General features: G+C 61.3%; 2 protein-coding genes across 2 annotated transcripts in view; both read left to right on the forward strand.

Moving 5' to 3' along the window:
- Window positions 1–1,720: 1,720 nt before the first annotated feature.
- On the forward strand, window positions 1,721–13,616 carry SLC4A9 (solute carrier family 4 member 9). The gene is made up of 21 exons (XM_041487998.1): window positions 1,721–1,992; window positions 3,549–3,709; window positions 3,915–4,064; window positions 4,180–4,241; window positions 4,338–4,495; window positions 6,129–6,213; window positions 6,474–6,628; window positions 7,202–7,315; window positions 7,497–7,671; window positions 7,908–8,041; window positions 8,144–8,415; window positions 9,093–9,148; window positions 9,246–9,428; window positions 9,568–9,681; window positions 10,299–10,460; window positions 10,615–10,793; window positions 10,935–11,007; window positions 11,898–11,966; window positions 12,825–12,998; window positions 13,317–13,463; window positions 13,566–13,616. The coding sequence occupies exons 1-21, from the start codon at window positions 1,721–1,723 to the stop codon at window positions 13,614–13,616; spliced, it is 2,946 nt and encodes a 981-aa protein (XP_041343932.1).
- A 732-nt stretch (window positions 13,617–14,348) lies between these two features.
- Window positions 14,349–14,409, forward strand: part of LOC121364611 (ankyrin repeat and KH domain-containing protein 1-like) — a 99,410-nt gene continuing 99,349 nt past the window's right edge. Inside the window, exon 1 of the mRNA XM_041488014.1 lies at window positions 14,349–14,399. Coding sequence (XP_041343948.1) covers window positions 14,349–14,399 — 51 coding nt within the window. The remainder of the gene's footprint in view (window positions 14,400–14,409) is intronic.

Raw genomic sequence — 14,409 nt, forward strand, 5'->3', positions numbered from 1 at the left:
AACCCCCCCCCCTGCGCTCACACCCTCCTTCTTGCTCAGACTTGACTTTTGCAATTGTTTGCTGGATGTTTTTCCTTCCGCCTCCTCCGGCCATCAGGAGCCCAAAGCCTCTGGCAGTGGAGTTGGGTGGTGGCACGGGCGAGGGGCTGTGTCCCTGGGCAGTTCTGCACACTGGTTCCTGGGGAGGCCCCCATGTGGAGATGGATTTTTTTGCCCCTGCCAGTCCCCCACCACATCCCCAAGGCCAGGCTGGGCACGTGTGGCAGCGTGTGTGGGCAGTGTTTGCCAGCTGCCCTGGCACCTCGGGAGAGGGAGGCACCAACTCACGTCAGCTGCCAGGGAGGCAGCTGGCACAGAGGACTGGCAGCAGGCAAGGGTGGGGGGATGTGTGCAGGCTGCTGACCTGCCTGGCTCTGCTTCCTGCCTCTGCCTCCTGCTTCCCCTTCCCCTCTGCCTCCCACAGCCTCCCATGACCCCTTCCCACCTCCTGCAGCCCCTCACAGCCTCCCTGCCCATGCCTGCTGCCAGTCATGCCCCATCTCATGCTGCTGAGGTGGCCCCCGCAGGAGGCAGAGGTGAACCCCAGGAAGCTCTGGGAGACTCAGGGCATCCCTGATGCTCCTTATCGATGAGTCCTTCTGCCAGGGGTCTCCCCATGGTCCCCACCCCAGCTAAGGGCACCCCTCCACACACCATGGTACCCACTGGTATGGCAGAGCAAACAGCCTGGACACCCTGGGCCAGATCCTCAGTCTCAGTTCCTGCCAGGCAGGTACCAGACCTCAGGAACCCACGCTCCCACCCGCCCTTCCCCAAAACGTGACTCTGCCGTGGTGGTGGCTGGCCCTGCTCCAGCTGCTCCTGGGGCTGGATCCTGTCGGCTCCAGCGGGCCCCAGCACAGCCGGCCCGTGCCGGAGCCGCGGGTGTTTGCGGTCCCGCCGCCGTGTTTGCAGTGCACACAGCCCCGCGGTTCGTTCGCGGGGGCCGAGGGGCCGAGCGTGGTGGCGGTGGGCATGGCACGGGCACAGCGAGCACCGTGGCTGCTCTCTGCTGGCAGCGCTGTGCAGGGCCTGCCATGTCCCTGTCCCTGCAGGATGCTGCGGCTGTGCCCACGTCCTTCCCCCTCCATCCGCTCACCGGCTGCAGCTCACGCAGAAGCCTTCTGATCAGCGGCACAGCCCCGAAGCCCTCCCAGCCCTTTCCGTCAGCCCTGCCACTCGCAGCCCCTTATTTCCCCACTCTGGATTTGCTCAGCGGTGCCACATCCTTCCCCAGAGCATGTCCCCATATCCTCTTTTCCAGGAGGAGCTGCCATGGGCTGTGTCACCCCTTCTGCCATGGGCACAGCATCCTTGCACAGGCACAGATACTGCCACCAGCTCTCCAGGGCTGGCCCTGCCACCCCCTCACCAGCGCCTTGCAGGGTGCAGACAGGGCTGGGAACACACGAACATCCCTGTCCACCCAGGTGACCTGCAGGAGGTGGGTGGGTCCCCGGGTCCCTGGCCTGGGTGGGCAGCTGGACATGTGGCAGGACAACCTTACTGGGACCTGTGGGGCTGACCCTGCTGTTTTGGGATGTTTGTTTTGGGCTTGGCTCCTGTGTATTGGTTTGTGGCCAGTTTAAACCTGTTCACAGCTGTTATAAGGTGTGGGATGAGTGGGATCCTGTGAGTGCTGGAGGGGAGCTCACGCCTGTGGCTGCCGGTGCTGGTGGCCATGCAAGCCCACATACCCGGGGCGGGTGGCACGGCTCTCCAGGCAGCAGACAACTGCTCACAGCCCAACCCTGGGCTGTGCAGCAACCCTGGAGCTCCCTCACAGGCTTTCGGCTGCAGCATCTTCCCCTCCAGCACGGCCACAGCGGCCCGGCAAGCTGGTGCCGCCCTGCAGTGGGAGGAGAGGGGGGACGTCACCTGCCCGCTGCTCTTCATCCAGCTCAACCAGCTCCTCAGCACCCCGGCGGGGCTGGAGTGGAGGGAGATGGCCAGGTAGGCACACCTGCGAGAGCCAAACTGCTGGGCCACGCTTTGGGAGCCCAGGGCATGTCCCGAGGCTGGCCGCTCCCCGCCTCAGCCCCAAGGCAGGGCTCTGCCCCGCCAGTGCACAGCTGGGCTGACTTAATTTCATGGCAGAGGGCAGGATGTCAGGCAGGCCAGGCACAGCGACCTTCCTCCTGCTCCTCTCTGTTGCCTCTCCAAAGCTCCAGCGGCTGCGCCGGGGCTGGGATGTCCCCGTGCCCCCTGGCACCCTTCCACCCGCCGGCAGGGGCACAGGGACACGGGCCACAGGAGTCTGGCGACAGCAAGGGGTCTTCACCCGGGGTCGGAGTGTCTGTGGGACCAAAGCGGCCGCGCTGCGGCTCTCCCCGGCAGCCAGCCCGTTGTGCCCGCACGGCTGCCCCTGGGCAGGAGCCTGCAGCGCCGGGCCCGCTCTGCCCGTGCAGCACGGCCAGCGCACGCGGCTGCGCGCCCACCCACGGGGACAAAGGGGAGCTCTGTCTGTGCCCGGCGTTAAAATATTTGGCATGGCCCGAGCGTGAAAACAGCTCAAGACACTTCTGTTCTGACTCCAGCAAGTGTTGCTAATGGCAGGGCCGCCCCCAGCCCCAGCCCAGCTGGGGGAATGGATGGGCTGGGAGCAGCCCTGTGGAGAATGGCTGGGGGTGCTGGTGGGTGACAGATGGGACACGAGCCAGCACCGTGCACTGGCAGCCCAGAAAGCTGAGTGTATCCTGGGCTGCACCACGGGCACCAGGGTGAGCAGGGGTGCTCCCCCTCTGCTCTGCTTTTTGGGGACTGCCCTGGGGCACCACATCCAGCTCCTGTTGAAGCACATCCAAAGGAAACCATGGAAATGATTCAAAGGCTGGAACAGCTCTGTTGGGACAGCTCTGCTATGGAGACAGGATGAGGGAGGTGGGGTGTTGTTTAGCCTGGAGAAGACAAAGATCAGGGGAGACCTTAGAGCCTCTTGCAGTGCCTAAAGGGGCTGCAAGAGAGCTGGAGAGCAACTTTGGACAAGGGACTGGAGTGACAGCACAAGCAGGAATGGCTTCCCACTGCCAGAGATCAGTGTTAGATGGGATATTGGGAAAAAAATTCTTCCCTGTGAGGGTGGTGAGGCACAGATTGCCCAGAGAAGCTGTGGCTGCCCCATCCCTGGAAGTGTCCAAGGCCAGGCTGGAAGGGGCTTGGAGCAAACTGAGATATTGGAAAGTGTCCCTGCCCATGGTGGAAGGCTTGGAATAAGGTGAGCTTTAAGGTCCCTTCAAACCTGAACCATCCTGTCACCTCATTATGGCTGGAATTCTCCTGATCAGACCTCAGAGAGGTGTGGGTCTGCAGGAATGAGGACATGACCACTTTGTCTGCCCAGCTGTCCCTACGCCATGAACCACCTGCAGGCCCCTCTGAGCCACCCAAACCCCTCCCTGCCAGTGCCAGCCCCATGCTAAGCCCAAAGATGGACCCAGGCTTTAGCTCCCACTGCTGGCATGGGGCACAGGACCTACCCTGCCACTGACCCCCCACATCTCCCTGGCCAGGTGGATCAAGTTTGAGGAGAAGGTGGAGGACGGCGGGGAGCGCTGGAGTGCACCCCATGTCCCAGCTCTGCCCCTGCACAGCCTGTTCCAGCTGAGGACATGCCTGCAGAAGGGGACAATGCTCCTGGATCTGGATGCCACCAGTTTCAAGGAAATAATTGGTACATGAGTAATGCAAAGGTCATCTCCTGGGATGGGCTGGTCACCAGAGGGGGCAGGCCACCAGGAGGTGCCTATAGAACAACACTGATAAGTGACACAGCTGGGTATCTGGGGGGTTCTCTGCTACTCCAGCTAAGGGGGTTTTCCCCTGGGCAACTCCCCAGTGGGCAGGAAGACTCAGAGCTGTCCCTGTCCCTGATGCAGACAAAGCACTTTCTGAGCAGCCTGAGGAAGCAGAGCTGCAGCCTGCACTGAGGGAGCGCCTGGCAGCCCTCCTGCTCCTCCAGCCACAGCATCAGCCTACAAAATCCCTGCTGCAGCTCCTTGCCGAGCTTGGTCTCTCTCCCTGCCGAGGTAGGAAACGCGGCTGTCCCACCAGGCATCCTCCCGCTGCCTCCAGCCCAGGGCAGTACCCACGCTGGCCTTTCAACTGCACGTAGATTTTACTTCTTTCTCTCTTTCTTTGCAGGGAAAGCCAAAGGCAGGTCTGAGCCCAGAACCCAGGTCTCCAAAATGCCTCTTAAGGAGCAGGTACGGCAGCGTGGAGCTGGGCTGGAGCAGCTACTGCACCCTGGATGCTCAGCACAGCATCCTGAGTACCCAGCTGCTGCATCCCTTTCCTTTCAGCTCAGAAACAGATTCAAGAAGAAGGTCCCACAGGGGGCTGAAGCAGCCCATGTTGCTGTCGGGGAAGTTGAATTCCTGGAAAAGCCCTTCACTGCCTTCATTCGCCTCAGGCATGGGGTGTCCCTTGGCTCACTGGCTGAGGTTTCTCTTCCAAGCAGGTAACAGAGCACGGCTGATGGCCCAGTGCCCTCCTCCATCCCTGTCTCCCCATTTCCCCCACATCAGACAAGGCTTTGCTTGTCCAAAGCAAAGGGAATGGCACCCAGTGCCACGTGCAGTCCCAGAATCCTGTCTCACTGCTTCCCCTCCTGCTTTTCCCAGCTTCTTAGGAGCACTCTAGAATGGGCTGAGTGTGGAGTTGGGCAGCCTGGAAGGGACATCCCCTGGGTCATTCCCCCTGGGCTCTGCATTCCCTGTCCCTAGCTGGTTCTGAATGCTCTCCACCTACTGCCGGAGCGTGGGGCCTGGCGGCGGGGGCAGGATGCAGGTTTTTAGGAGACTCTTGTCCTCCCGCTGTTCTCCTGAGTGGTGAGATGGGGTGGGCACAGAGGAGCAGGGCAGGAGGTCCCCATGGTTTCTCCGCGGCTGAAGAATGCATCCTCCAAAGCCGTGAGGGAAAACGGGCAGTGTGCCTTCAGCTGAGGACTTCCTTAGGAAGTGCGCGGAGGAAGCAGGCGGGGATCAGGAGGGACATTGCCACCTCCTGGTCACTCTGCCCAGAGCACCCGTCCCCAGGAGCTGGGAGGAGCAGGACAGACATCCACCCACCTCTGCTCTCTCCTCCGCGGGAGTTGGGTAGCAAGTCCCCGTGAATGTCCCAGTGTCTCGAGGGTTTCACGATAATCCCCGGCCCTACATTTTCCTCCCCAAAACCAGAGGGCAGGGAGACCTTGCCCCTGCCATCCCTTTGCCCAGGGTGCCATCCCCTTTGCTGGCCATGCCGGGCTGTCCCACAGGTGCAGCCACTGCCTCAGGGCTGTCTCTCATCCAGATCCATCTCTAGGGCCTTAAGGTTTTCCCATCGCCTTTGTGCAGCAATCCCATGTGGGTGAAAGCAATCCCATATGGCAACTGTCACCTCTCATCCCTTTGGAGCAGGCTCCAGAGGCCTCCAGCATTGGGGCGTTCTCTCAAGTCCCACGTGCATGGCCAGAGGAGTTTCCCTGCTCCCTCTCTGGGGCTTTGCTCAGGGTGCAGTCACTGGAACTGCTTGACAATCTCAGGCTTTCAGGACTGTAACCATTCCTGCCAGCTTTGGAAAGGTGTGGAGGATTTCTGTGGATTGTCCCTCTGGAGATTTTGCACCATCCTTTCAATTGTGGGATTTTTACCATATTTTATCAAGGGCTCTGAGCTCTCTTTTGAGTGTCCTCCCATGTCCCCAGAGTCCTGTCAAACCTGCTGTCTGTGCTGCTGGCAAACTCACCTTCTCTAACACACCAGCATCCTGCCTGCGAGCAACATTCCCAGGAAAATTATGCCAGAGACACCTCCAGCTGAGGATTTCTCCTCCTCTGTTCCAAAGACTTGTTCCCCCCCTCCCCACACCCCAGTCTGGATTTCTGCAGAGCCTTGTCATCCATCCAGGGTCCTGGTATCCCATGGTCTCCGTGAGGTTGCCATGGAGTGGCAGCAGACACTTCAGACATGCGTCTTGTCTTCTGCCCCCAACCCCACTTTTAGGGTGGCAGAAGCCCCCCAGGCTGCCCAGCCCCCATCCCCACATCCCCCCCAGAGAGGCATCCCCTGGAGGGGAGAGGGCTGCCCTGGAGATGTGCTGTCTTGCCACAGGTTCCTCTTCATCCTGCTGGGCCCCCACGGAGTGAAAACCTACCACGAGGTTGGCAGGGCCATGGCCACACTGCTGACAGATGAGGTGAGCCTGGCACAGCATTCAGGGGACACCAGGACTCCTCTCCTCTGCAGGCTACAGTGGAGGACAGAGGATGGGGCAAGCTGGTGGCCTGCCTTCCCCAGGATAAAAAACCAAAAGCTTGGGTGGGTTTGCAGGATGTAGGGCACCTGTTGCCCTGAAGTGGGTGGGTTTGTTTCCTGGTGATGGCTGCAGGCTGGGAGGAAGGTTCCAGGTGGATGAATGAAGGGACATGATGGCTAAACCATGGCATCTCCCCACAGCTCTTCCAAAGAGTTGCCCGGCAGGCTGAGCGCCGACAGGACCTCATGGCAGGGATGGAGGCATTCCTGGATGAGCTGATTGTACTTCCTCCTGGGAAATGGGACCCTGGTGCCCGAATTCCTCCACCAAGCCATCTGCCAGCTCCATGCAGGAGGTGGGCTAGAGGGAGGGCACCCCAACCCCTACCAGCCCCTCTGCAGGGTCCTGCAGGGATACCTCTGTCTGTGACACTGGAACTTTTATCTCCATGGGGATGAAGCTGCCCAGGAGCTAGGGGATCCTCCCAGCCAGGCCCCTCCACAGCTCCCTGCTTTGGTCCCCCTGCTGTTAGTCCTGCTGTCCCACTTGGCAGCAGATGGCAAATCCCCTGCAAAGGGAGCTGATGGGAACACTGGGATGCAGCACTCACGTGTGAAACTCAGCCTCTGAGCAGGACACCCCAGGCTCTGCCCAGCTCCTACACTAAAACCAGTCCTGCAAGGGCTGGCTCCAGAGCTTGCCAGAGGAAATCATGGTTGAGTTGGAAGAAACCTTCAAAGATCTTCATCTTCCATGTCTCCTCCTCTTCCTGATCTTTCTCCTCTCCATTATCAGGGGATGCACAAGCCCTGTTTGCACCCCTGTCCTCTCTCCATTCTCCCTTTCCTGTCCTGGTGTCCCCTAAATGCAGCTGGGTCCTGAGGGTCCCAACCTGCAGCCTGTTGTCTCAGGCTCTGCTCTGCCACAGGACCACTGTGAACCCACTGGACCAGCAGCATGGTAATGGGGACATGACAGCAGCAGGGGACAGAGCCAGCCCAGGGCACGCACGCTCTGGGGAGGAGCTGGAGAGGACAGGCAGGTCAGTGTGTGGAAGGGCAGTGGGAGGTGCAGCAGGGGGCTGGATTTGGGGCAGGTCACTGGTTTCTCATGGTTTCACCATGTCCAAGCCCCTCTGAGTTCCTGTACCCAGGGGAAGGGACAATCCCTTGCTGTGCAGCTCTCTGTGGGGTGTGCTCTGAGACCTCCCTCCCCCACCCCAGGCTTTTTGGGGGCCTGCTGCGAGACATCCGGAGGAAGGCACCGTGGTATGGCAGCGACTTCTCCGATGCCCTGCACCCTCAGTGCCTCTCAGCAGTGCTCTACATCTACCTGGCGACAGTCACCAATGCCATCACCTTTGGGGGCATGCTGGGGGATGCAACTTCCAACATGCAGGTCAGTGTGGCCTGGGGTGCCTGGTACCAACCCTACTCAGCCCAGCCCAGAGAGCCCCTGGGTGCCCACCTCCTACCAGCATCCCCAGGACATCCTGAGCATTGCCTGAATTCTGCCTCCCTCCCCCGTGGTCCCCAGCACTGACCCTGTCTTCTTCTGTGCTGCTGGGGGAGCAGGCCCACAACACTCCTCCCTGCCATGTGCCTGGCACCTGGCACCCCTTCCCTGCATTTCAGGGGGTGCTGGAGAGCTTCCTGGGCACAGCCTTTGCTGGCTTCATCTTCTGCCTCTTTTCGGGCCAGCCCCTGACCATCCTGAGCAGCACCGGCCCCGTGCTTGTCTTTGAGCGCCTCCTCTTCTCCTTCAGCCAGTGAGTTCAGTGCCAGGGACGGATCCTCAGCCCTGTTGGTGGGGGACACCAACACTCCAGGCAGGGGTCACTGGCGAGGCTTTCAGTCACCCTTTCCCCCAGGGATCACAGCCTGGACTACCTGGAGTTCCGCCTCTGGATTGGGCTCTGGGTGGCCTTTTTTGGCGTGGTGCTGGTGGCCACCGAGGCCAGTCACCTGGTGCGGTACTTCACCCGCTTCACCGAGGAAGGCTTCTGCGCGCTCATCAGCCTGATATTCATCTACGACTCCCTGAAGAAGATGCTGAGCCTGGCAGATGCCTTCCCCATCAACTGGCAGTACCGGCTGGACAACATCACCTCCTACAGCTGCACCTGCAACTTGTCCAGCCCCGGTGAGCCCAAGCAGCTGTGGGCGGGTGGGGAGCAGGAAGCTGCTGCCCCAGGATGCCACTGGGAACCTGTTTCCTGGCTGGATGGGGGAAGGCACTGGAGAAGGAGGCTGTTTAATCCCATCCTCGCCTGCCTGACCACATTGCAGTGTCCTCCTCTTCCCTCCATAGTCTGTCAACCTATTCCTGCCTCCCAGAACTGCCCAGGAACCAGGCAGGACAGTACAGGGAGCTAGGAGAGCCTTGGCCCATCTCCTATGCCTCCAGGATGGGGGATGTCACAGGGTGGAAAGGGACACCTGGATGGGTTCACTCTGCCATTTCTAGCCCAGTTTGTAAATCAGGGGCTGTTTTCGGGGGCTTGAAGTCATGACCCTGGAAATTACATGACCCGCACTGACCCTGTAAATGAGACGTACACCGTGTGCCAAAAACATCAGTGCTGGCCAGCCTGGGATCAATGGTGCCTCTGAGTGTCCAGTGCTTTAGCCAAGCCCTTCACAGGGACATCCCTCCCTTGGTGTTTCCTGGACATCAACCAGCACCAGGGTCTCAGAGGTCACATGGGTCCAGCACCCTGAGCCCTCAGGAAGAGCTTGAGGACCCAGCCTGATGGCAGCATCAACCCAGTCATCCTGATGAAATCAGTACCAACCAATCTGCCCCCTGTCACTTTGCAGGTCACAGCTCAGCAGGGAATGACACGTCGCTGCCCTCACCCCTGGCCACCTGGCAGGTACAGCCCCTGCTCCCAGGCAGGCAGGTGAGGTGCTGGGGAGAGCCCAAGGTGTCCATGTGTGACCCCCTCCTCACTGCCCACCTTGTCCCTGCAGCCTCCTGCCACCCCAGCAGGGCTGAGCAGGACCCAGTGCCTGGATCAAGGTGGGCATCTCCTGGGTACCAGCTGCCAGTACGTGCCCGATGTCACCCTCATCTCCTTCCTGCTCTTCGGGGGCACCTTCCTCCTCTGCACCGCACTCAAGCGCTTCAGGAGCAGCCGCTACTTCCCTGTGGGGGTGAGCATCTTTCAGCCACCCCAGTGACATGGCCACCTGTCCCACAGGTGTGGGGATGGCTCTGGGTGCTGCATTTCAAGGCTGCTCATGAAGCAGCCCCCACCCCTTCCAGCCTGGGCCAAGCCCTCTCCATCTGCAGGTGCGGAAGCTGGTGAGCGACTTCGCCGTCATCCTGGCCATCCTCGCCTCCTGCGCTGTTGATGCTGTCCTGGGCCTGGAGACCCCCAAGCTCCTTGTCCCCAGCGAGCTGAAGGTGCCAGCAGGGTGGGCACAGCACTGTCAGGGTGTGGGTCTGTGCCCACCACGGTAGTCATCCCACTGTGCTGTCACCGTCGTCCTCATCACTGGCTCCAGCCCTACAGGGGTGCAGGCTACACCCCAGGAAATGAGAAAGGGTTGAGCACAGCTGATCCCATGCACTATAAATAACCTGGCTCAGACCTGCACTGTTCAGATCACACTGGAGCAAGAGCCACAAGCTCAGCTCTGGGCTTGGGCTACTCACCCTGGGTGTGGAGTGGGGCTGGCAGCGCTCCAGAGCAGCCAGTGTTCACCACCACCTCCTTGGGCTCACCATCATCACTGCCCAATGCCACCTCTTCCACCTGCTGTCACAGGCACATGCCCAGCTCCTGGCTTGTGGTGTCCAAGAACAACACCCTGCTCTGTCACAGCCAGGTTGTCCTTGTGGGGGGCTGGTGGGTCAGCAGCATCCCCAGGATGATGAGGATGCTCTTCCACCCCCGAGGTGGGGATCCCTGGGTGCCTGTAGGACTCCAGCCTGGGCACCTGGGGCTGGTTCCATCACCCGACTGCACTGCACACCCCACAGGTGGGTGGCAGCTGCCATGACCCTTCTGCTCTCCACAGCCCACAAACCCAGCACGGGGCTGGATCGTTTTCCCCTTTGGAGCCAACCCATGGTGGGTCTGCCTGCTGTCCGCGGTGCCTGCTGTCCTTGTCACCATCCTTATCTTCATGGACCAGCAGATCACAGCTGTCATTCTTAACCGCAGGGAGTACAAGCTGCAGGTGAGCAGGGGGACAGGGAAAAGGCAGCACCAGCCAATGGGGGAGGATCCAGGTCCTGGCTGGGCCCCATGGAAGCAGTCAGGGGGGAGCAGAACCCCAAACTGGCCAGGAAAGTGGGAAGATGTCCCCAGCCCTGCTGCCTTTTCCACTGCAGAAAGGAGCAGGCTTCCACCTGGACCTCCTCTGTGTCTCCCTCCTGATGGTTGTCACCTCTGTCACTGGCCTCCCCTGGTATGTCTCAGCCACTGTCATCTCCCTGGCACATATGGAGAGCCTGAGGAAGGAGAGTGCAACCTCAGCCCCTGGCGAGCACCCCGAGTTCCTGGGCATCAGGTAAACAACAAGCCTGAGCTGACCCCTTTCCCTGTGGCCATCAAAACTGCAAAGAGCAGAAACCCTGCGGCTAGGGGGGCAGGGAGGGGGTGGGCTCCCAAGCAACCCTGGGCACCTGTGACACCTGTGCTGCCACCACAGGGAGCAGAGGCTGACAGGCCTGGCTGTCTTCATCCTGATGGGAGTCTCTGTCTTCATGGCACCCGTGCTCAAGGTAGGAAGCCTGGCCGGGATGGCCTCTTTTCCTAGGCAGGGGGTGGCCATCCCCTGCAAGGCTGGAGGTTCCTGACCCACTGAAGCAGCACAGGAAGCCTGTGTGGCAGGCAGGAGCTGTGCCCTCTGTGGGTATGGACTGCACCAAGGTTTTGTGTCCAGTGCACAGGAGGGCTGGCACACAAGGCACTGTGGCCCCATGTCACCTGTCCATCCTCCCCATACATATCAGGGTCCTTGTGCTCCCCAAACACACCCCAGCACTACCTCTCCACACTGCCACATGGATGACCTGGCTGCTGCTGGCTTTCACCTGCTGCCACTGCCATACTGGGAAAAACCCTTCCAGTGGCCCTGCATTACATGTGGGCAGACAGTAGGACTCTTTTCCTCCACCTCTTTCCTCACCTCTGAGGCTGGTCTCATAGAGCCTTTGATACAGGATCCTCCCAGCATCCTCACTTCCCAGCTGGATTTGATGCAAGAATAGTTAGGTGGGTCAGGAATGGCTGGGTGGTCATGGCCAGAGATTTACAGTCAGTAGCCCAATGCCCAAATGGAAATGAGTAACAAGTGGTGTCTTCCAAGTGCTCCTACTGGACAAATACTGTTAAGTATCTTCATCAGAGACATACATAGCACATTTGCAGACGGCACCAAGCTGAGGTGCAGTGACACACCTGGGGGATGAGATGCCACCCAAAGGGACCGTGGAGGACATGGGCTCATGTGAACCTCAACTACTGATGCCAATAAGGCCAGGCTGGGCTGTTGGGAATAAAGGAGGCACGGGCTGTGGACACACAAGCAGGTTTTTACATGAGAGGGCACTGAGCAGGGACAGACCCCCGGGGAACTGCCCTGCTGATGCACCACCCCACTGCCTTGCAGCACATCCCGATGCCGGTGCTGTACGGGGTGTTCCTGCACATGGGGGTGACGGCGCTGAACAGCATCCAGGTGAGGGAGGGCTGCACTGGGAAGGGGAGCTGTGCTTTTGGGTGGGGAGGAGGGGCTTTGCTCAGTAACAGCTGCCACTGCACAGCATAGAGCTGTCTCCCACCAGGCCCAGCACAAGGAGGCAGAGAGGGACCTTTCCAGGGCAAAGGAAAGGGAAAAAGAAGGGCTCTGGGATGCTGAGCAGCAGGAGAGTCTTGTGCACTGCTGGATCAGGTGGTTTGGGAGAAGTGGGACCAGTGGGTAACACAGACTTGCTCTCAAAGCAACAGGGACTTCCTCACCTGGGAGCTGCAGGCAGAGCTGGGACATGACAGTCCTTTGGTTCTGGTATTGCTGCTCATGTGCCAGTTCTCTTCTTCTCCCAAGAAACCAACAGAGGGGAAAAAAAACCTCTATTCCAGAATTATCTACACCACTTTTTCCTCTAAATAGTACAGTTTCCTTGCAATTACCCTGCTCTAGATGACAGGCTGGGAAACTCCCACCCTCCCTCTGCTTGGGAAACCCAGAGTTATGCTCTGGAGGAGGCTGCAGCAGTTTCCTGTGAAGTGAGGGGGATCAAGGGCTGTCAGCTCTCAATTAACCCTGTAAGGACAGCTAGAGTTCTTTCTGTCCTTTCCAGAGGTCTGCCTGGAAAGCTCTCCCCTGGCCTGTGGTGACAGTGGCACCAGGACCCCTGGTCTTGCAGACAAACTCACTGGCCCAGGCATAAGCTGGGGGTCAGCAGAGGGCAGGAGGGCTGAAGTGCAGAAATGGTGGTGAAACCCCCTCCTGCCGGCCCCAATCTCAACAGGGAGGTGGGTGAGAGCTGCCCAGTAGCTGCACAGGTGTGACCCACCTGCCACCCTGTCACTACAGCTCATGGACCGTGTGCGGCTGCTCCTGATGCCAGCCAAGCACCAGCCAGACCTTGCCTACCTCCGCCACGTGCCCCTGCGCCGGGTGCACCTCTTCACCTTCATCCAGCTGCTCTGCCTGGCCCTGCTCTGGCTTCTCAAGTCCACCGTGGCCGCCATTATTTTCCCAGTGATGGTATGACCCCCCTCGAACCGGCGGCACCGCTCTGCTGCTGGGCTGGGCTGGGCTGGGCTGGGCTGGCTGCTGCCCCCCGGCCGGCACGGTGCCTTGGCAGGGACACGAGCGGGGCGTCCGGGCTGCTCCGCCTCCAGCCTGCCCCTGCTCTGGGGCCGTCACCAGAGGCTGAGTGACACTGTTGGGCAAGTACGGCGCCCTAGGGCCGGGAGGGGTGACAGGCCAGCACGCTGGCGTCTCCGGGGGTGACAGCGGTATGTGACAGAGCTGCCGGCTGTCCCCGCCCGGCCGTGCTGACCCGTGCCTGCCCGGCCGCAGCTGCTGGCGCTGCTGGGGATCCGGAAGGGGCTGGAGCGCATCTTCTCCCCGCACGACCTGAGCTGGCTGGACGGGCCCCTGCCCGCGCCGGGGGCGGCGGGGACACACGCCCGGGAGCGGCCGGAGCAGGGGAGCAGAGCCGAGGAGGTCGGTGCTGTCCCGGGAGCCTCGCTCGGCCACAGCCGCCCGGGGCCGAACCGCCCCGGCGTGGGCGCGGTGCCGGCCCCGTAACCTCTGTTTCCCCCCCAGTGCGAGCCGATGCACCGCCCGGGACCGCAGATCAACCTGTCCGTGAACTAGGCCGGGCCGCGGGGCCGAGACCCCCGGGGGGCCCGGAACCCCCCGGGCCACGTGGCCGCGCGGTGACGTCACAGTGGGCGTGACCGCTGGCGCGGACAGCCAGGGCGCCCAGCCTATGGCGGCCCGCACCCGGGAGGGGGCGGGGCCATGGAGCAGGCGTGCCCTTCGCTTTGATTGGCAGCTCCGTGACCCAATCACCCCTCGGGACAGGCGGGCGTGTGACGGTCTCGCGCTGACGGAGTCCTTCAGATGGGTTCGAAGGGGAGGTGGGCCCAGGGCATGCAGGAGCCAATCGAAAGACGCCAGACGCCGTGCGTTGTGAGGGATGTTCCTTTCAGCCAATCAAAACCGTGATTCCTGAATGCGCTTTGATCGACAGCTCGCTCGCCCCATCGGCGCCCGCAGCTCCGCCAAGGCATATGATTGATGTCCGCGAGAACCAATCATAGCTCGGAAAGTTCAGGAAGCGAGGCCGGGCGAGCGGGGCGGGGCGGCGCACTCTTACCGCCTCGGCGTGCGCTCTCAGGGCAGCATGCTGGGAGCGCGTGACGCGCCTTTGAGTGGCGGGCGCCGCGGCCAATAGCACGCCGCTCTCGGCCGAGAGCGCCCAATAGGCGTGCGCGGAGCGGCGGGGGGGCGGCGCGGCGGCCGCGGCCGGGTAGGGTGTGAGAAGTTAGTGGCGCTGCCGCGGTGCCGTGAGGGGACGGAGACGGCCGGGCCCGGACCAGCGCGATGCTCACGGACGGCACCGCCGCCGCTGCCGCCGACGAGGAGATCGACTCGGTCGCGCCCC

Source organism: Pyrgilauda ruficollis, unplaced genomic scaffold (assembly GCF_017590135.1).
Source record: "Pyrgilauda ruficollis isolate IOZ18807 unplaced genomic scaffold, ASM1759013v1 scaffold86, whole genome shotgun sequence".
Lineage (NCBI taxonomy): Eukaryota > Metazoa > Chordata > Aves > Passeriformes > Passeridae > Pyrgilauda > Pyrgilauda ruficollis.